Source organism: Petaurus breviceps, unplaced genomic scaffold (genome assembly GCF_028583685.1).
Source record: "Petaurus breviceps papuanus isolate PSGF00001 unplaced genomic scaffold, PetGlider_PUasm1.0 186, whole genome shotgun sequence".
Taxonomy (NCBI): Eukaryota; Metazoa; Chordata; class Mammalia; order Diprotodontia; family Petauridae; genus Petaurus; species Petaurus breviceps.
In genome coordinates, this window is record NW_027185798.1 from 834,770 (window position 1) to 857,113 (window position 22,344).

General features: G+C 46.8%; 1 protein-coding gene across 4 annotated transcripts in view; it reads right to left on the bottom strand.

The window, feature by feature from the left end:
• Positions 1 to 11,761: 11,761 nt before the first annotated feature.
• The window catches only part of ABCC5 (ATP binding cassette subfamily C member 5), a 53,796-nt gene continuing 43,213 nt past the window's right edge, over positions 11,762 to 22,344 (bottom strand). For 3 of the 4 annotated variants that reach the window (XM_069089308.1, XM_069089309.1, XM_069089310.1), the window contains 7 exons: positions 22,203 to 22,292; positions 20,319 to 20,508; positions 18,541 to 18,700; positions 15,556 to 15,634; positions 15,194 to 15,307; positions 14,846 to 15,010; positions 11,762 to 13,169 (listed from right to left, as the gene is read on the bottom strand). In XM_069089308.1, the coding sequence (XP_068945409.1) occupies positions 13,068 to 13,169; positions 14,846 to 15,010; positions 15,194 to 15,307; positions 15,556 to 15,634; positions 18,541 to 18,700; positions 20,319 to 20,508; positions 22,203 to 22,292 (900 nt within the window). In that variant the 3' untranslated portion in view covers positions 11,762 to 13,067. The remainder of the gene's footprint in view (positions 13,170 to 14,845; positions 15,011 to 15,193; positions 15,308 to 15,555; positions 15,635 to 18,540; positions 18,701 to 20,318; positions 20,509 to 22,202; positions 22,293 to 22,344) is intronic. The other variant, XR_011168583.1, reaches the window with a different exon arrangement.

The window sequence follows — 22,344 nt, forward strand, 5'->3', positions numbered from 1 at the left end:
AACTAATTAATTAATATTTATTAGCTGTATTACCCTGGGCAAGTCACTTAACTACTCTCATTTGCCTCAGTCTGCTGATCTGTAAAATGGGGATAATGATAGCCCCTCCCTCCCAGGGCTGTTTCATGGATCAAATGAGACAGTAATTGCAAAGTGGGCTTAGGCCCAGTGCCTGGCACATAGGCACATAAGTACTACAGAGAAGTCAGCTGTTAAGGTTATTGTTCTTGTCTATACTCTCTCCACGGCTTCATCAGCTCCCGTGGGTTCAATTGCCATCTCTATGCAGATGATTCCCAGATGTAAATATCTCACCCTATTCTCTAGCCTAAGCTAGTCTCAATCACGAATTGTCCCTCCATCAAATCCCCTTTTTCCCTTACAGTCATTCAGGTGGGTATAATGGGGGACAGGCAAGTTGATGCAGGGGCACATATCCCCTGACTGGCTTTGTTCCTTACAATGTGCCCAGATATTCTCTGCCTGTTTCCAATACAACTCTGCAAAGGCTTGTGTGCCCGAGGAGCTGGTAGGGGTGGAAGTGCTGTGACTTTCTTGGGGGGAAAGTGGTAACAAGATTCCTCCTTCAAGTCAGCCACCACCTCCGCACAGGGCATCTCTATTTCTTTTGTGTTTATTCTTTCCTAACATTCGGTGACTGAACAAACATTCTAAGAGAACAGAGCCTAGACATCTGGGAGATTCATCAGAGCCTTCAGAGGCCCGTGGGACCCCAAAATTGGTGGCAGAGTGGATCAGAGCAGTGGTGACCAGTGATAAACAAAGTACCTGCAGAAGAGGTGGAGAAACAGTCCCCGAGCCTGGAGGCAGCTTCAGAGATCATGGCCCTTCATCACAGAAATAAATGCTGGCCATGGACTCTAGGAAGGCCTTAACACCTGAATGTTTGGCTTTGAAGCCCAGCAGAGAATTAGACCTGACCTTGCGTGGATTCCACCAGGGAAGAAAAGAAAGTCAGGAGGTATCACTTGGCTACATCTGTTCTCTACACAAGTACCTTTTGCATTTCAAATTTGAGCCCACTTTCTCCAAGGACATTGTGTATACAAGGGAGAATGAACCCCACTTTGGAGATATTATTTATTGACTATCATTCATGGAATACTTTCTTGATAAATCCCTTTTCTAAAACGTAATAGAGTTCTGTTGATAATGGGGAACACATTGAGTGGGGGCTCAAGAGTGACAGCATCAAAAACCACAATACCTCACAATAGTCCCTAAATCCATGAGGCAATAGTAGTCAAGAGGACCCAACATGCAAGTGGAAGTGGGAGTTAGGAGCATTAACCCAGAATGGATATAACATTGTTGTTTTCTGGTTTTTCAGTCATGGTTGACTCTTTATGACCCAATTTGGAGTTTTCTTGGCAATGATACTGAGTTGATTTACCATTTCCTTCTCTAGCTTGTTTTACAGATGAGGAAACTGAGGCAAACAGGGTTAAGTGACTTGCCCAGGGTCACACAGACAGTAAGTGTCTGGGGTTAGATTTGAACTCAGGTCCTCCTAATTCCAGGCACAACATTCTATGATGTGACATTAATTAAGGCCTACTGATTCTATCATATCAACTCCCTTTACTTACATAGCTACTAACTACACTGGTTTAGGCACTTCCATATTTTTTTATATTTTTAAAAGTTTCTTCTGTTCTGAGGAAATAAATAGCTCTCCTTTACCTGCTCTATTTTGTCTGTTGAGGAGTTTCTATTCCCCTTTTTGGGGAGACCCTGGACACAAGCCAAACCTAAGCATTAAATTATTTGCTCCAGTGCACTCAGGTGAGTGTGTAAAAAGTGGGAGAGTGGAGGGGGGGGGTACAGAGAAGAGATGTGAACCCTCTCTTCAGAGAACAGACTTCCCTAGGACTGAACCTAGTCAACACACAGGAGTCCAGCGCTGGGTGCCCCTTAGTGAGAGGAGGAGAGAGTGAGCAGCCTAGGTGACTTGGCCCCAGCAGGGACAGCTTCACTGGGATCTTTGTAATCCCAGGACCTTACTATGTGCCTGCCTGGCATTTAAGAGTTTAATAATTGTTGATTGAATTGGATTGAATGTTGTATCAGAATACAAGCTCTTTGAGGGTAAGGATTCCCTTCCCCTCCCCTCCCCTCCCCCCCCTTCCTTTCCGGTCTTTGTACCCTCAGTCCCTAACTACAATGCCTGGAACATATGGGGCTCTCCCCTTTGAGGCAGAAGGGAATGCTGTGTGGACCCACAAATACCACAGGGGAAAAGGCATCCTGTAATTGCCACAGGAAGAAGAGATGAGTAATTGCAGTTAGTAGCTTCCTCTTGAGAGGACCCTAGGAGTCAGTCATACACTTGACATGACCTGAATAAGAAATTACACTCACTGTCCAGGCTTCTCCACAACAGGACAGAGAGTTTCCCCAGGCTCTTAGATCTAGAATGACTCCTCACTTCTGGGGCTTGTTTAGGGCCAAATAATGCCACAGAAAGAATCAGGAGAGTATGATGAAATCCTGGGCAGGGAAATGGAGATGTTATGGACACAAGAGCTTTTGTTGACTGTCGCTGATTGCCCTGATATATAAGTTCTTTGGGGGGCAGGGATGTCACCTTTGTCTTTGCTTTCACTAAGCTTCTGTTCCGTACCATACTCTGCCAGGCTCTGGGGATACAGAGACAAAGGTGAAAGGTCCTTGGCATCTAGGAGATTCCATTCCCTTGGGGAAGACCACTGGCAGCACTATAGGTAGATACAATAACACAAGGTATACATAAAGTGACTGGGTTGGGGAGGGCATTAGCAGCTGGTGGGATCTAGGGAAGCCTCCTGTGGAGGTAGGTGTAAACGATGAGAGAAGGAAACTGAGGATGGATTCTGCAGTGCTCTCATTTCTCTTCCCAATTTTCCTCTACTTCTCTTACTTGATTTTTCCAAATCCTTTTTGAGCTCTTCCATGGCCTGAGACCAATTCAGATTTTTCTTGGGAGCTTTGGATGCAGGAGCTTTGACTTTGTTGTCTTCTGTTTGTATGTTTTGATCTTTGTCACCAAAGTGAGATTCTGTAGTCTGAGGTTTTTTTTTAACACTGTTTGCTCATCTTCCCAGCTGAAGACTTGACTTTCTAACTCTGTCAAGGCAGGACTCGGCTTTCAGTGGGGGTCTGGTGGCAGTGGGTGTACTGCCAGGCTTCAAGGGTTTTGTATCAACCACTCTATTCCCCCACTGTCTGTGTGCCCAGAGCTCCAGAAGCAATCATTGCTGCTGCTGTTGCTGCTACCTACATCATCCTATGGATGGTCTCAGCCAGACCACACTCCCCCTTCACCCAGGTCCTGTAGTTTTCCCACTGACCTTCTATGCTGTCTTTGGCATTTGTGGGTTGAAAAGTCTGGAAACTGCCACAGCTGCCAGTGATTCAATCACAGAAGGGCTACTCCAGCCCTGTCTATGCTGGCTCAGCCCACCCTGGACTGTGCACAGCAACCAGCATGGTGTGATATGCCCTTCCTGTTGGCCTTCCAGGCTGTCTTGGGCTGGAAATATGTTTTACTTTGTCATTTTGTGTGGGTTCTGTAGCTGTAGAATTTGTTTAGAGTAATTTTTTACAGGAATTTAGAGAGTTTTGGGGGAGAACTCAAGCAAATCCCTGCTTTAAACTCTGCCATCTTGGCTCCATCTCCCCCCACACCCCCAAGGATGGATTCTGAAAGGCAGATGTGAGAAAGGGGTGAATTTCAGGCATGGGTTCAATCAGTGCCCAGAGTCAGAAAATAGGCAGAAAGTACCACTGTGCTCTGCCTTCATCAGACCACATCTAAAGACTGGGTTTGACTCTGGGTGCCTAAGTTAAGAGGAGATTTTAATAAACTGGAGAACATCCAGAGGGTGCAAGCCAGATGGTAAGAGGGCTTGAGTCCAGGTGAAGATGTTTCAATTGGAGCAAAGATGGTGACAGACGTAACAGCTTCTTTCAGATGTGTTGTGCACACAAGGGATTAGACTTCTTTTGGGCTGAAGCGGGCAAAACTAAGAACAACAGCTGGGATTTGCAAAGAGAGAAATTTGGGCTTGAAATCATAAAAAAACAAAATTTAACAGCTTAACCCTGAACTATTTGAATAAGTCACTGATAATAAAAAATTAGAAATGGATAGCAGACATGACATCAGCACCAGCTAGAATAATTTTATCCAGAAGAATTAATTTGTCAGGGTAAATTAATTGCCTCGGCAAGGAGACCAAAATCTCATAGCAAATTGCTTACCAAAAAGTAGAGGTGGCTACCAAAGGTGGCAACTGGCCTTGAATATAAACTTTCTGTAGAATCTTATGAAGAAGGATGATAAATGACTGTAGATAGTATTGTCTCCTGAAGTAGAGAGAGGGAGCGGAGGATAAAACTAGCTTAAAGAAACCTTGACAACTCTACCTACCTAAGCAAAGTCATCCCAAGGACATTCAAAGATGAAAACAGAAAGACGACAAACAGGAGGAAAATGGAGGATTTTGTAAAAATCATCATCATAATACAGTTTGTACTCTTTTCTCCATTAAAGATGGTGGAACCTCCATACGTGGACCCCAATAACAACCCCAGATTTGCTTATAGAAGAAGTAGAAATAGCGCTAATAAGAATAAAGGTGGGGCGAAAAGCTGAATTGAACAGTATGCATTTAGAGAAGATGGATGCTGCAGTTCATACAATTTTGAAATTATTGGGGGATCAACATACAAAATAGTTGAAGGAGGGAAAGATACCAAAGGCACAAGTAAAATCTTGGGCATCAGTGGATAGAATGTTGGACTGAAGTTAAAAAGACCTGAGCTCAAATCCAGACTCAGACTAGCTTGTGACTAGCTGTATGTGACCCTGGGCAAGTCACTTAACCTCTCTCAGACTCAATTTCCTCCTCTGTAAAATGAAGATAAAAATAGCACCCGCTTAAAGGGTTGCTATCCAGTGAGAAAACCTATGTGAAGCATTGTGCAAACCTTAAAGTTCTGAGAATGCTAGTTCTTCTTAACCCCAAAATAATGTACCTGCACGAACTTCAATAACCGCCAAGCCGCACGCATGCGTTGTCATGTACATGCAGTCTTTGAGGGTCCTCTAAATGCGTCTGGGCATCCTTGATGAAGGCACTAAAAGGGAAGCTCCAGCAGGCTTGCCCCTCATTCTGGCCCTTTTGCAATAAGCCAGAAGTGTTGAGAATATATCATCTTCAGAGATTGTTCTGTTTGTTATGAAGAAACAATATGTTCTGTAGAACAAGAATGCTCCTTTACCGTTGTTTCTTCCAATAAGGCGTCTCTCATCAAAACCATTCAAGATTCCTCGACACATATCACAACAGAAGTAGCTCAGTGATGTAGATTCCTCAATGTATTTGCCATGGGGCTGGAGCCGATCCATCTGCTGATTATTTCCTATTAACCCTATATAAAGCTCACTTTATAGAGATCTGTTTGCTTGCTGTTTCCTCCAGCTTAGATTCTCCCACTTCCTTGAAGTCAGGGCCTGTCTTTTGTCTCTTTGTGTATTCCAAGGGCTTAGCGTAGTGCCTAGCACATAGTAGGCATTTACTAGATATTGATTGATTGATTGATTGATCCAGCACAAGGTCTAAGTTGAAGAAAGATTCCCTGTGGATGCTCAAATCCGTTGGAAGCCCCCATTTGCAAAGGAGCTTCTGCTGATTTCATCAAGACCCAGAGTACCAGAGTTTCTTGGAAAATGTCTGAAATAACCCAAAAGAGTTTGTGGCCTGAGAGCTATGGAAGAAAGAATTGGAAAGGAAATTAACAGCTTGGCACAAGAGGTACAAAACATTGCTCAAATAACAAATTTCCTGAAAATTGGAATGGACCAGATAGATGCCAATTACTTCATGAGGCAACAAGAAATATTAAAACATAGTCCAAAGGCTGAAAGAAAAAAAAAGAAGGGCAGCTAGGTGGTGCAGTGAATAGAGCACCAGCCCTGGAGTCAGGAGGACCTGAGTTCAAATCCAGCCTCAGAAACTTAACATTTACTAGCTGTGTGAACTTGGGCAAGTCACAACTCCAATTGCCCCTCCAGAAAAAAGAAGAAAATATAAGGTAGTAATTGATCTGGAAATCAGATTTAGGAGAGAAATATTAAGAATCCTTGAACTATTTGAACACAATGACCAAAAAGAGCCTTGACATTCTGTTTCAAGAAATCTTAAAAGTAAACTGCCAGACCTCTGAGAACCAGAGGGCAAAGTAAAAATAGAAAGCATACTGGTCACCTCCTAAAAGAAACCTTTAAATGAAAACCCTGAGCCAAAATCTAGAGTTTCTAGCTTAAAAAAAAAAATTACTGCAAGCAGCCAGAGAAAGAATTTAAGTATTAAGGAGCTACAGTCAGGATCATACAAGATTTAGCAACCACCAAACTAAAGGAGCAAAGAACTTGGGACATGATAATACAAAAGGTAAGGATATAGATTTACAGCCAAGAATAATCTACCCGTCAAAACTGAGGGCAAAATGGACCTTTCAGGAAATCGAGGCGAGGATTTCAAGTACTCCAGATGAAAAAAACAGAGTTGGAGAGAAACTTTGAAGTTCAAACATAGAAGTGAAGAGAAACATAATTAGGTAAAGGTGAACGAACAGTGATAAAGGACTAAAAACTGCTTATAATCTAATTCTAATATGGAGACAATACTTATTTCTCCTCAGAATACTAGTGTCAGCAGGGTCCATAGGTGAGTCCAATTCAAGAAAGCCTGGGAGTTGTTCTATTAGGTCTTGGTGATCTTAAGGAAAGAATGGAGAGGGAAAGAGGAATACATTGTAGGGGGAAAGTGAAAATAAGATTAGGGAAAATTTTCACATAATTAGGGTGTACAAGTAGATATCTTTATGAATAAGGAGAAGGTGGGGGAGGGGGAACAGCTGAAACTTGAAGTTCATTTTCATCTGAACTGGTCCAAAGAAGGAAGACAACATGGAGAGAGAGAGAGAGTTGGGTAAACAAATACATTAACTTCAATAAAGAAATAGGAAAAGAGGAGAAGGGGAGAGGGGGGAGTTAAAAGAGAGAATAGATTAAAGGAGGAATTAGTCCTAAGCAAAACAAATGCTAGGAATGTACAAAAATATTTATAACTCTTTTTGAGGTGGCAAAGAATGGGAATCTTAGGGGGTGTTCATGATTGGGGAATGAACAAGTTATGTGTATATAAATGTAATGAAATATTTTGTGCTAAACTCTTAAAAGCATAATGAACAGATTTCAGAGGACTAATGAGGAAAACATGGTACCTGCCTCCTGATAGAGCGGTGAAGGACTCACGCAAGCATTGTTTTGGACACAGCCAATGTGGAAGTTTGTTTTGATTGACTGTACATGTGTGTAATGGGTTTTGTTTTTCTCGTGCTCTCAGTGGGAGAGGGGGAGGAAGGTTGGTTAGGGTGGGAGGGTAGGAAGGTAGAACTGACTGACTAAACAAAATGTTTTTCTAAATTTTTAAAGCTACCTAGAGGTAAATTTAGGCTTGATGGAAGAGTAAGGGGGGCATGAGCCTCTGCCAAAGCATGGAAAATTTTGCCATCTCCACCCTGGCAACTACAAATATTGCTAAGTATCTCTCTGAGGTTTATCAAAGTTTGAAAGTTATTTTGCTAGTACTACACACTAAAGATGTGTCAGGCATTGAAAGGAATTCTTTCACCCTGTTCCAGCTAGGAGTGAGAACTAGAGACTTTCTGTTGAGGGGGAAGCAATTTGTAAAGGTTTTGGTAGCCACCAGAGACTTACACTGGAGCAGGTAGGAGTCCTGCCTAAGGAAACATATGGATGTGTATTGATTCGCCAGTGGGCAATGGGAGATGTAAATCCTCTCTATGAGAAGAAGAAGCCTCAGCATCGCAGAGCGCTCCAGCAGATGTCAGCAGAGCAGCAGGGAAGTAATGGACATTGGCTTGGGAGACAGAGTGGGGTCAGTGAGTCACTGTCCTGGCCCGAGTTCCAGCCACGGTGCCCTCCTTATTGATGCATGTGAAGATAACAACTGGCCGAGTATTGCCTCTTACCCACGAGGGCTTCTTTGGGAGATTGAACCTCTCTCTGGATGTGGAAGATGCAGGGAATGATTCTGCTATTTGATATTCCTTTGCTATCACCCCATCTCCACTAAAACTGACAAAATGCTATATACTCTGTGCCTTTAACCAGGTGAAAATATGTCTGTTGAATCACTCAATCAACCAAAGACTTCAGACCAGGGTTAACCTATGGTCTTTCTTAACCTATGGTCTTTCACCTTAATAATGTATTTTTGAATAATAAATAAATAAAACTGTATTTGGATAGAATTGATTTCCTTTATAATTGTATGTAGGGCAGCTAGGTGGCACAGTGTAGACCACTGGGCCTATAGGATTCATCTTCCCAAGTTCAAATCTGGTCTCAGACATTTACTAGCTGTGTGACCCTGGTCAAGTCACTTCACCCTGTTTGCCTCAGTTCCTTAATCTTTCAAATGAGCTGGAGAAGGAAATGGCAAACCAGTCCAGTATCTCTGACAAGAAAACCCCAAATGGGGTCACGAAGAGTTGGACACCACCAAAAATTGACCAAACAATAATATAATCATGTGTATTTTGTTATATACATTTAAAAACATCATTCTGAGAAGGGATTTCATCAGACTAAAGACACACACAAAAAAGTTGAAGAACTCCTGCTTTAGACTAACTGTGGAAATTTGGCTAATTTAGAAGTCCTTGAAAGTCATTGGACGAATTGAAATAATGTCGCCCAGGAGGTGTTTGGATCGATCCAGGAGACTTAGGCAGGCCCTGTGGGTATATATAAAATAGCCCAGGAATTGGAGCTTTTGACTTGTTAGGGTGGAACGCTGCAGCCACAGCCCAGAGAACGAACTGCTTGGGGGTAAAAGAGCCCTGCTCTGGCCTCAGACCAACTAGAAGCCAGCCTCCTTCCTCTAGCCCAACCCTGCTTGACATGTCAACAACTTTCAGGAGTCAGAGGATTTCTGACTTCCTTTCTGAGTCCAGCAAGGGCCCTGGAACAGCTGATTAAGTCTGCTCTGGGACCTGAGGACAAATAGAGGAAAGGAGTCCAGCAGAAAAACATCCAACCTAAAGGAAAAAGTCTAGAAGCGGGCTCCGAGGTAGCCCCACGAGTATTTTGTACAGATTACTCTTACTACTCGATCTTCCCAAATAGTTCCCTCTAACCGCTGGGTGTGGCTAGCTAAAAGGAATCCCCACTGTCAGTCAACAACCTGCCATCCACAGGCACAGTCCAATGGTCTCCACTTGTTCTGTCTGTTTTCAAGCTGGAGTGTCCTGTAACACTGATGATGTCACTGGATCACAGATCCGAAGACGGAAGGGGTCTCAGAAGCCAATGACCACTATCCCCTTATTTTACAGATGGGGAAACTGAGGCCCAGGGAAAGAAACTTTTCCAAGGTCTCAGGTGGCATGTGTCAAAAGATTTTGAGCAGAAAGGAAGCTTAGAAGCCAACTAGTGCAGCCCCCTTATTTTACAGATAAGGAAACTGAGTCCCTCCTCAGGATTTACAGTGAGAACGGACCTGAAAGGGCATCTAGCCCATTGAGTTCATTTTACAAATTAGGAAACTGAGACCCAGACAGTGACTTGCCCAAGGCCACACAGCTAGTAAGTGTCTGAGGCCAGATTTGAGCTCAGGAAGATGAGTCCTCCTGATTCCAGATCTGGCACTTTATCCTGTACCACCTAGCTGCCCACTGCTTTTCTTGAAAAAATGCTCAGGGAATTTCATTTCTAGAAAGAAAACTAGTGAAAGATGCCAGTTTGCTTAAATTGGTTTGGACCTTCATTGGAGAGTTTACGAAAGTGAGATACTGGTTCCATATTTTAACTCCTTCTCGTCCCCACCCCATACTTCCAATGTTCCTGCTGTCTCTAACAACCCACAAGGATTAGACCGACTGAAAGTCCTCACCTGCCCTTGCCCATCAGCTCCCTAAGCCTCTACCACTCAGGTGGCATTTTTTGCCCTCTGTTCTTGGGTGAATAAACAACCACATTGTAAGGGACTGAGCAGTGGGAGTCACTTCCTCTCCCCCTGCTTGGATCACACCTGTTTTTATAATAACTCAAGGTTTTGGTCATAGCAGTTCAGTGAGGCCAGTTGATTTAATCTGCAAAAGACAATGGTGAGATCGAAATACTGGCACTGGATCCCTCTGCCCCCTGGTCTCAGACAGGCCTTCAGCAGCTGCCTTCCCCATGCACTCAGTCCTTCCTTGGGTGCTAGAAGGGACACCTGGGGCCCTGAGTCTTCCTTTACGATTAGTGTTGGCCTCTCCATGACTTGGCTGTCTTGCTTTGCTGGTCTTGCACCAGCATTAAAGCCAAAGGCCTGAGATGGAAGGCAGTTCCACGAAGAAGAGGCCAGACACCAAAACTGCAGGAAAACTCAGCTTTCACCTCAGCTTTGCTCCAGTGGTGCCCTGAGCAGCTTCCTGAGGCCCAGATGAGACGGTCTAGAAGAGAGATCATATTCTTGTCTTGTATTTGAGGGGCTATCAGATGGCAGAAATCTGTGATTTCAGAGAGAGGGGGATGACTCCCCCATGAGCCAACTCCTTCTGCCAGACACTCTGCCCCTTCCCTACATGAGGACAAGGGCCTGCTTATGGCCACATGGCCAGGATATGTCAAAGAGGAACTCAAAGCCCAGGGCTTCCTGGGTGGGAGGCCAGCTCTCTACTAGGGAGACCTCTAGTGACCTTCAATGCTTGCCCATCATGTTGCGGATAAGGTGAGCATTAGGGTCAAGCTCAATAGCCAGAGAGGGAAGCATGAGAATGTCAGCGGGTGTGTTCAAGGCCAGACTCAGACTGGAGAACCCAGCACATCCCACCTGGGTACCGGAGCTGTGTGAATGAAGCCTTCAGCCTTTTGGAATCCCTGAGATCTCACTAGACTGGGGTTGGGGGTCATCTTGGGCATTTGAAAGGTTATGGTGACTGGTCCAGAGGACAGAGCAGAGGCAATGGAGCCATGACAGAGGCCGATTTCAGCTTGACTCCAGGAAAAGCTCCTGAATGTGGGGCAGGTAGGTGGTGCAGCAAGTAGAGCACTGATCCTGGAGTCATTAGGACCGCAGTTCAAATCCATTCTCAGACACTTACTAGCCGTGTAACCTTGGGCAAGTCACTTAATCCCAATTGCCCTGCCGTCCCCTGCCCCCCCCAAAAAAAGCTAAAAAAAAAAAAAAAGCTCCCAAATGACCCTCAGAATAAAAGGGGTTGCCATGGGCAGCAGTTTCTTTTTCACTGCTTCAAAGCAAAAAGATGATCACTTGTGGTAGAATGCAGAGGACTTTTATGGATAAGGCCTGCTGCTCTGAGGGCCCTTTCTCCGGCTTATGGGGCCAAGGGGAACAGGTTTCTACCGAAGGGGACACACTAGATTTCCCCTCTGACGTGCCACACTCAAGGGGACCCCAGTTCGTGAAGGGCTTGCCAGCCTCCAGCCGCTGAAGCCACCTTGGGTCCCAGCACAGCAACTGTGAAAGCTTTTCTTTCTCACCCATCAGGTGAAGTGGGAGGACCTCAGCCTGCCTTGACATGACTGCACCCAGCGCCAGCCAATGGACAGGGGAGGCCTGTGCCCGCCCTCACAAGCCCAGACTGGTTCTTATTCAGATATGGCCCCGGCAACACCCACTGAAGAAAGGTTAGCCACAGCATCACCCAGAGAAAGCACTTTGTAAAACTCAAAATAGTTTTATTTTCCCCCCCAGATCTGTTTCCACAAGGAATTTAGCAAACATGCTAAGGTTATACAAATGTCTAGCAGACAGAAACATGCAGCGCTGATTCCTCAGCAGTGCTGCCGGCTGAGCAGCAGCCCGTCCCCCTGAGAGAGGCCTCACGGCCCGGGACGGTTCCCAGAAATGTACTGAAGGTGTGTAGCACGTAGTCGTCAACCACCAGAGGTAGGTCTCTTGACAGGTAAAAAAAAGGCAAACAAACAAGCTTGTACTTCAGTGTGTGACGGATCCCTCAGCAGGAGCAGTTCAATGTGTTGCAGGCTTTGGATTGCAAAATCCTGAATTCTCTCAGAGCAGTAGAGTGTGGGGTGGGAGGTCTGGGGGACAGGAGAGCTTCAAAGTACCATCTGAAACCCATCCCCCTTCCCCCGGCCAGCACCAGCCCCCCAGCAACGAGCTGGAGGGAGGAGGGCACGAGGGCGTGATTCTTGGATAGAAAGCGCGTCCTCTGCCATGGGCACTTCTGAGCTTCCCATCGCTGATGGGAGGCTGGTGCTATGGGAGCTGCCCCCACCCCCCACCATGGCCACCACTCCGACCAGAGCAGCCAAGTGAAAACAGAAGGGGAAGCAGGAGCCCTGAGTGCTTCCTGTGGGAGCCCTGCAGCCTTTGGCAATCGCCCCTTCCAGGACCCAACCTCGCCGGGAAGGTTGTTGGGAAGCCGAGAGCTCGGCCTCCGGAAGGGCAGACTGCCTCCACGCTTTACATCCATTCTGACACGTAAAACATCTGCCACCACAAAGAGAGAGACCGGCCTAAAAAAAAGCAAACTGCCAACATTTATACAGTCTGAGAGCAAAACCAGATCTCGGTACAGCAAAGTGTACAGAAGGGATAGAAAGGAATATGCCCTATGAGCACAGGGCTCATTTTAATAGAAAATAAAGTTTTACATTTTCACTGTCAATATAGGCTATGTACAGAGTGTGTAGAGAGAGCTACATGGATAAAGCTTCATTCTAGGCCTCTGAGACATTGATAATAACGGTTCCCTGAACCTTTAGAGTGCAAGTAAGGACAAAAACAAAATTTGGGTTTGTATGAATATGGAATAAATACAATAATTAAAACATGAATCTCCCTTATAGTGAAACACAAGCCAGTCCTGAACTGTGTCAAAGTTTAAAAAGCTGGGCAATACCAGATCTGGGTTTGGGTAGGAGGAAGAGTGATGCAGGCCCTGCCCCAGGCAGGGGATATTAGAGGATGTTTCCGGGGGGCAACACCCAGCCATGGACATCAGCCCTTGACAGCAACTTTGTTCTCCGCAGCAGCAAACATAGCATAGAATCTGGAGCTCTCGTTGGACAGGAGCACAGACGGAGTGTCAAATTCCACCACCTGGAAGAGAGGAGCAGAGCATGGCCAAGCCCATCGCGGCTCCCAGGCCCCAGCCCCAGGGGCAGCCAGAAGCGGGGGCTGGGTCTCCTCAGCCTCGGTGTTCCTTGTGGGCTTCTACCTCTCTCCACAGCCTGGAGAGAGCTAGACCCTCAACAAGCACAGGGAGGAGTCTCCTGCCCTGCAGGCGTGACCCAGACACCCCCTGCAGGTCTTCCAGGCTGCTCCATGGGAAGTGAGCTCCCCTGCTTCTATAGGGCCTTCGCTATGGTCTCCCTTCAATACTTTCTCATTAAAAGGGAAAGCAGGAAATGGCTCCCACTGCGCAGTGCTCACTGCCTGCCCCCAGGAAGCCTGCAGAGGCCCGTGGGTGGACATCAGGCTCTGGCCCTGATGCTCACTCCTGGGAAGACTTTGAAAAAGTCACTTCCATTCTCCAGGCCTGTTTCAGCTATAAAATGAGGAAGCTGGACTCAGAGTTCTAAGTCCTTTCCACTCCTAACAGTCTATACATTTTTCTTTCTCATTGAGCAAGCACTTGGTGTCCAGGACATTTCTCAAACACCTTGCACACAAGGGGCCCTCAGCAACTACTAGCTGAGGAGGCAGCTGATGTTCATGACAAGGACACTGGGGTCAGTGGCCATCAGTGTGGAAAGGAGACCTTCAGCTGCCTCCATGGGCCCCTTTCATGGCCCCGCCCCAGGGAGGAGCCCCTCCTTAGCATTTCTGGAGTCTGAACACACTCCCCGTCCACCTCTAAGGCCCAGCCAAGAGCCAGGATGTCCAGTCACCTCATCTGTGTCCTTTAAGTCATGAGCACCACCCTGTGTAGTGGCAACAGTGACAACCAAAATCAATCCACCCAAGAAGAGATTGGCCACTCCTGCAGTTCCCCTCTGCCTCAGAGACGTCACTCTTCAGCAATTGTGTCTTCAGTGCAAAGTAAAATAAGTCAGGATTTAATGGCCAAAGTGAGAGCAATGCTTGCCGCTTCCAAAAACATACAAACTAGTGCCTCCTGAGACCCGGTGAACTGACTGTTCCTTAGGGGAACACGTGCGAGGGGATTCTGCAAACAGTCTCCATTGCCTCATTGCAGCTGTGGATCAGAGAACTCTGAGCATTTGGTCCTCAGCTTCCTTCTGTAGGAGGTTATTGGAACTGGAAGATCAGAAAAACCTTATTTCTGTCCAGCCCCACGCTCACAAGCGCTGCCAGAATTTTCCACCCTGGATCTCCCTTGGACAATTGAAGATTTTTGTAAATTGATTTTTGATGACCTCTTCAGTTTAAGATTCGAGCAGTCTCTTATCTGTATATTTGTAAATAATATCATGTTTCTGTGAAAATGTGTTACCAAATAAAATGGGAGAAAAACACCTTTTCTAGCTAGCAGCTTTTGGCAGTTTCTTCATTTTGGGGTAGGGACTTTATTTTTACCATTTTACTGTCTGCTGTCATTATTTAGTCAGACCATTAGTTTACATACCACCCTCTCCCCCAACTTCCCCCTAATTCATGACAGATTTGTTGTACCAAACAAACTATATGCTTTTTAGGTTGTTTACCATCTGTTGTATAAGTAGTAAAGAGAGCCTATTTTGAGCTTTAAAAAAAAAAAAAGGCTGGGAGGGGTGGCACGCAGGGTGGGGGCCCCCAGAGGGCTTGTGCTCTACCTGACCCTGCATCAGCACCATGATGCGGTCGGAGCCCAGGACAGTGTGCAGGCGATGCGCGATCGTCAGCATGGTGCAGTCAGCAAAGGCCTCCCGGATGGTCTCTTGAATCAGTAAGTCGGTCTCAGAGTCCATGGCCGCCGTCGCTTCATCCAGTATCAGGATCTATCAAGGGGTCAGTGCACAGTTACAGACCATCAGGGGAGCCTGGTAACCTACTGCAGAAGCCAGAGCCAAGAGCTTCTTTGTCAGGGAGCTCCCCAAACCGCCAGGAGGGGGAAGTAGGGCTACCTCAAGGACTCAACCCCTGCAGGGCAGTCAGAAGCCCCAGTCACTCAGGGGCCTTACCCTGCAGCGCCGCAGCAGGGCTCTGGCAATGCACAGCAGCTGCCGCTCCCCCACTGAGAAGTTATCCCCGTTCTCCAACACTTCAGACTCGAGTTTCAGAGGTAGCTGAGCAACCTGGAGAGAAGTAAAGTAAATTCACCCAAGGCCGGTGGAGTGGCCTGGCCCAGGGTCTGTAGGAGAAGCCAGAGACGGATCCAGGGGGCCAAGAGACCACCTAAGCCGGCCCTCCAAGCATCTGCCCAGAAGAGAAACGCTTGGGGAGTAAGCAGGGCATGCCTTCCTCCAAGAGGCAGCCACAGATGGGCAGCTGCCCACGTCCACTGAGGAAGGCGTGCGGACAGTGTCTCCCTTCCTCTACTTACACACTCTTTCATGTGTGTCCTCTCTAGAGCATCCCAAATCTGGTCTTCACTGTACTGGTTGAAAGGATCCAAGTTTGACCTGGGCAGAAGGGAGGAAGGAAGGAAGGAAGTAGTCACAGATTTTAGGGGCCCACGGCTTCCCCAGGTGGCAGCGAGGGAGACAGAGGGCACAAGTGAAGGCTGAGAAGTCATATAAGCTGGTGGACAGCCACAGAGTGACATCACATCTTAGACAGCAGAAACTGAGTCTAATGTCACAGGACAAGAATCAAGTCCTTGTTCCTAAGAGATTCAACTGGACAGCCTAACAAATCAGGATTCCCTCAGATGAGCGAGAGTACAAGGAACCCGAGTTGGCTGGGCCCACAGTCCAGGGCCAACACAAAGAAGCAGAGATCAGAAGCCCGAAAGGGCTATGGCAATGACCAGGCTTCTATTACCTATCCCTATTCCGAAGAACCTCATTCGTGCTAACCCCCACTGCCCAGTGCACGGGGCCAGGAGGACTTAAAAGCCTTATTCCCTACTATTCTGCTTCAAAATCATTCCTCCTCCACTTCCCTCAGTTAGCTTTCCTGAAGTCCATACAATACATTTATAACACGTCCCCTACCAAAACACACGCACACACACTCACACTTACACGCACACACGCACGCTCGCATGCACACACGTGCGCATACACGCACACGCTCGCACATACACTCACATGCACACACACACTCACGTGCATGCACCCCAAATCATCCATAAAACTGTCCTCTCTCCTGACTTCAAGGAACTTTCCCAACTTTTTCCATGAATGGCTCAAGGCGATGCTCGCCATGCCATCCTCAGGACTTTCCTCAGACATGCAGACAATCCAGTGAACAAACCCTGTCTTCCTTCAACCGCACTTCAAGACACCTTCACCTCTCTCAATTGTAACCGGCCACAAGCTCTTGGCCTCCCATGTCTTATTCTTAATAACTGACCCTTTGCTCAAATCAAGACCTCAAAGGCCCTGGACTCAAAAATGAAAGCTCCTTGAGGGCAGATGTTACATCACTTTTGCCTCTGGATCCCCAGAGTCTGGCACAGAGCAAGTGTTTAAAAGGCTCTGGCTTGACTGGACTGAAGGAGGCCTAGGCTGGAGTCCATGGGCACTGCCCCCTTAACAATGCCAAGGCAGAATGGTCAGACGTAAGCATGGCTGGGGGGAGAGGGCTTTGTCTTTGTGTGCCCAGTGCTTAAAATGTGCCCACACCTGTAAGCGCTCCATAAATACTTGAATCAGTAAGGAAACTCAAGAGAGGTGGGAATTAAAAAGCGAGGTGACTCTTGTATAACTTTTTTATCGATGTTTCTCTCCTTTGAGTCTGACAACAAGCAGGTGCCCCAGTGAGGAAACTGAGGCAGGGAGGTTAAAATGACTTGCCCCAGGTCCCTTCAACCTAGTGAAACCCCTAGCTCCCTTCACGACCCAGCTAACATGCTGCCCTCCTATGTAAGCCTTTCCTCACTTGTTCATTCACTTTTCCAGTCTTGTCCAGCTCTTCGGGACCCCACTTTGGGGTATTCTTGGCAGATCCTGGCCCAGCAGCACCCTGAACCTGACAAGTGAAGACCAAGACTGGGGCAGAGGCCTGTAAGACAACCTACCAGTCAGCAAGGCTGTCACGCAGAAGGAATTCTGTCCCACATGCTGCAGGCACCGCCCTGGCCTGGGCAGAGGCTATGCTCCAAGAGCCTGCCAGGGGACCTAAAGCCCAGGACTGCTCATAACTTCTCCCCTGTTCTCCAACCACTCAACCAAAGCCATCACTTCAACCACTATGTGGTGGCACCTGCAAGGCCAACATCCTATCCTGATCAGTGGTTTGCTTCAAAGATTAGACCCATTCCTCTTTCAAAGCAAAACCCATTTATATAAGAACTGTACTTACAATGTTTCTACAGTCATCTAATCTCCCCAATTTAGGCATTTCTGGCAAGGATCCCACCATCTCCTTCCATCTTTGGCTCTTCCCTATCCCACACTCCCTACCGATCCAACTTCTTCAGCATCCTGCCCATTCATCCTTCTCACCCTACCTCCAAATGAGCCCTCAGTGCCTCTGGGCTACACTACTATGCTGACAGCCCCTAAGTTGTGCTCCTGGGCCTAGGAAATTCTTCCTTCATCCTCCCTCCTTCACAAAGCTATAAAATAGAACTTTCCTCACCAACAGGCTCTGCCCATGTCATTTCGGAAAATCCCCCAGAAGCTGCTTCTTGCATTCAGGACAGAGAAGAAATTCCTTAGTCTGGAATTCAAGCCTCCTCCATTCAGGCTCCCATGTGCCCTTCCTAACCTCTTTCCCATCCCTCCCTACACATACTCTTATCTCCAGCCAAACTAAATGAATACCTTGCGCTCTTTCCTTTTGCCTTCAAGGTGTGGTCCAAGTGCTAAGGAAGCCTTTCCTGCCATGATCCCCTCACCCCCCGCCCCAGCTTGGGCTCCTTCCTTCCCCAAACGTTGTGAAAACACGATGTTGCAATGCTGTTCTCTCTCCTTGGCCCCTCACACCCAAGGCTTATTTGTCAGGTTTTACCTCTTCTTCCATGAGGGAGATGTTCCTCTCCCTGTTCCCCCAGACACTCCCCACCCCACCCCTGGCCTCTAGGGTTTATTGGCATTCGATGTAGTAACTTCAGCTTCTCATGCCAGACTTCAAACATGGCAGACCCTCAATGAACTTTGGTTGTTTGTTAAACCGAATCTTCTCTTCGGTCCAGTGCTGATGGCTGACCCCTCTGTTGTATCTGTACTATCCCCTAAACTTGGCCTTTCCAAATCCTACCCATCATTCAAGGCTTCCCTCACATGAAAAAAGGCCCACCACAGAATCATTTGAAAACAGAGCCCAGAAAAGACCAACAAGAAAACCCAAAAATCTGCCATTTGCCCAAGTTCTTGTGTGACTTTTCAAGGTCGTCTCAATTTTGCACAACTGTCCTCACCTGACCGTGCCACTGAACAACACTGGCTCCTGAGGAATGATGGAGAGTTTGCTACGGAGATCAGCAAGACCAATGTCATTGATCTTGACCCCATCGATTTTGATGCAGCCTCCCGAGAGCTCTGCCAGGCGGAAGAGGGCCATCCCCAGAGAGGATTTCCCTGGTGAGATACAAGAAAATGCCAAACAACAGTTTAATCCTCAGAGCCTTTGACAAAATCAAAGGTAGTTTTTGTTTGAATTTTCTATAGTTATTAATCATGTAACAAAGCTCACAAAAAAGTATCAAAAGCTGCCCAGTTTCTACTCTTGTCATGGAGTCTGAGAGAAAACTAAGTGCAGGAAGGAATTTGTCTCATTCATCTTCTGAGGATCAAGTGGGGAAAAGTCCCTATTTATTAGGAGAAAGACAAAGGTTTTCTGTTTCTCAAGTAAAGGACCATTTTGCATCTTCTGCAAAGGAGGGAGAGCTGCAGGGAGCTGTAGAGACAGGTGAAGGTCTTGGGAAAGAAACTCTGGACCCTGAACACAGAGACTGAGGCTCCCAGGGAGGCCTCCAACAAAGTCCAGAAAAGGCTGAGTGGAAGGAACCATATAGAGGGATAAACAAACGAAAGAAAAATATTTTTGGTTAAGAAGAATTCAGAAGTAAATAGAGTGCCAGCCCTGGAGTCAGAAGGACCTGAGTTCAAATCCGGCCTCAGACACTTGATAATACACAGAACAAAAGTCTAGGTATGTGACCTTGGGCAAGTCACTTAATCCCAATTGCCCTACCCTCCCCCCTCCAAAAAGAAGAAGAATTCAGAAAACAGATCTGCCAAATGTGAGGAAGCTTCTGGTTCAGTCTGAGTGAGCTGCAGGAAAAGCTTGTGGTTTGCAGCCCAGACGCAGCGTCCAGAGGCCTCCAGGCCTGCTCTGGGCACTGACCGCAGAAGTGGCCTGTGGGGGGCCAGGAGCAGACATGCGGTCTGCACAGCAACGAGCCACCTCTGACAAAACCGGGCCTCCGCCTCCACGGCTGCATTGGTCAGAGCCTCAAGCCACTGCCAAAGGTTCGATCCCAACATGCCTGTGCTGGCCTCCTAACATGAGACAAGAAGCTCAAGGGATTATGGGAACAGGCTCCACAGAGAAAGGGGTGAGGGAGCCAAGGCGAGGGGGGCAGAGATAACTTGGGAAAACTACAAAGAAAAGCCAACAAAAGCTTTTAGAACCAATAACCTATAATACCTGGCTCACAGAAATGCACGGACATAGTTTAGTCAAGGTTGAAGCCCAGGTCCCCAAGGACTCTCCTGGCCTTCTGAGAGTGTCCCAAGGAATATGTGTGAGTGAGTGAGTGAGTGAGTGAGTGTGTGTGTGTGTGTGTGTGTCTGATGGAAGGCAGGCAGTCCCACAAGTGGGACATCCATTGGCCTTGAGCCCTCATGTTGACTCTGCTTAATTTCTGACTCACTGCTAGCTTCTGCAGTTTAGGACGGCCCTCATGCCCTTGTCTCCAGTCACCTGGAAGGCCTCTTTCACTGGCTGGGTCCTCTTTCCTTTTTCTGGTTCTCTGCTTTCTAGTGCCAGGATCCCAACAATTCTGAGTTGGTCCTGCCTCCAATTCCTGTGTTTCTGTCCTCAAACAGGAGCCCGAGGCCACATGTACCCAGTTATTTGGGGAGCTGGACTGGCCCAAGGGCCTGAGTAGAGAGATAAATCAAGCAGAACCAGGACCAAAGCCCAAAATGCTAAAAGAAGCCAAGGTCACTCCCTCGTGCGACAGTTCCTCACCTGAGCCTGTCCGCCCCACGATGCCAATCTTCTCCTTGGGTTTGATGGTGAAAGACACTTTCTTTAGGACCAGTGGAAGGTTCTCTCGATACCTCATCTCTGCATTCTCAAAGACAACTTCTCCTTCCTGAGGCCAGTCAGGAGGTGGAGTCTTGTTCTTAATTCGAGCAGGTGCTTCCAAGGCAAGAGTCTAGAGAAACAACAGATTCTTTAGAGCAAGCTACAGACCCTTGGGATAACAGCAGGTCTCCCATCTCATAAAATCTGCAGTCACAGGTCATCCCTACTCCCAGCAAAGAAGAAATTCCCCCTGGATTTAAACGTTTTTTTCATCCCACAAACAAGACTACTCAGTAGAACAGATTTTCATCAACTTTCGGACTAAATGAACTGTAATATTCCTTTCAACTCTAAAATTATAGCACTTGTGACTGAAAAGCCAATCCTTATCCCCAACAATGTTTTAGCCTCAAATGAAAGTCCTCATGCCTCAGCCCCCCACCCCCAGCTCAGTAGTTAGTCCTGTGACTCAAAAGTGGCGAGAATTCTGAAGCACTGAAGTAAGGGCTGAGGAGGAGTCATGTCCAGACTACAGGACGAGAGCATGAGATCCAGAATAAGAGCCTGGGAAAACAAGGCCTTATGAAATCAGGCCAAAGACTGGCCAGGTTAGAGAAAAATATATACTTGCTTGGTTCTATACACAAATTTTTGCTAAAGACAATAGCATGGAAGCAACACCCAGAAAGAGGAACAAATCTGCATTTCTCTGCAAGCTTCTGTAGCATGTCAAAGTTTCTCACTGAGCAACAAGTGCGGATCCTCTCCCCCTCTTGTGAAATGTGAAATATGTGCAAGTCATCCCCAGGTGCATCCTGAGCTTATCTTTATGCATGTGATTCAGCTCCCCAAACACCTACTGAACAGCTACAATGTGGGAGGCAGTGAGATGACAGAGATGTACTATGTGACCTCAAGGACTCGATAAATGTTCCTGATAAAGCAGAGACAGACACAAAGCCAGGGCCAGGAAGAACGCAGACATGGGCCTGCAAGCAGCAACTTCCAATTTGTGATCATTTTGTCTTCAAAGGGAAACACAGCCATCAGGTTCCCAGGCTTGCCTCCACTACACTTAACCAGCATTCCTAAGGCTGTGCCCCCAGGAAAAGACGCTCTGCATCCCCCCCCCACACACACACTCTAGCAACGCATCTTTCCATTCTGACAATGGAACAAGTGCCACCCCAAGGATATGGTAACACCACAGCTTCTTGGAAAAGGTCCCTCACTAGGAAACAAACGGAGAGCTCTGGGGCCAAGACTCCTAAGTCAGGTGCTCAAAAGAAAGGGATTGTTGAGATGCACAAGACAGCTGTGGAATTAATCGCTGATATGCATACAAGGACAGGCTAAGTTAGCAGGGAATAACTTTTAAATTTACTAATTCTACTAATTCTAATCATGTGAGAGCCTATGACACCTTAGTATATGACGATCATTATCTGTTGCTTCTTGGCAAAATATTCTGCATAAGCTGAGAAACACAAATCTGGAGTGGGAAACGGCTGATATTACTGGCTAATTTCAACAACTGGTCAAAACCACTGACCAAGAATCAGACTAACATAAGGAAAAGATTGATTTGGATATTGTTATATAAGCCAAGTTACGTAAGCTCACATTAGTCAGTCGAACCCAATCTGCACAGAATCAGTAACTGTGTCCGGGGGCGCCTTTCACTTCTGACACGTACACCATACATATGACAGAATACGGCAGAAAAGCCTATTTTCCTTCTACATGTCTTATGGTGGCCCAAACCAGACGGCTACTTTGGGAAGGCCCACAGGGAAGGAAAGCCCAGTGCCAAGACGATCTGACCTTAATGTAGTGATTAATCCTCTCCACTGATGTGAATCGAGCTTCTGTCTCTGATGCCAGCCGAACTGTAAACTGGAAGAGTCCTGTTAGCTGTTGATAAGAAAAAATCCGAGACATGAAGGGGATGGTCTCAGAAACACCT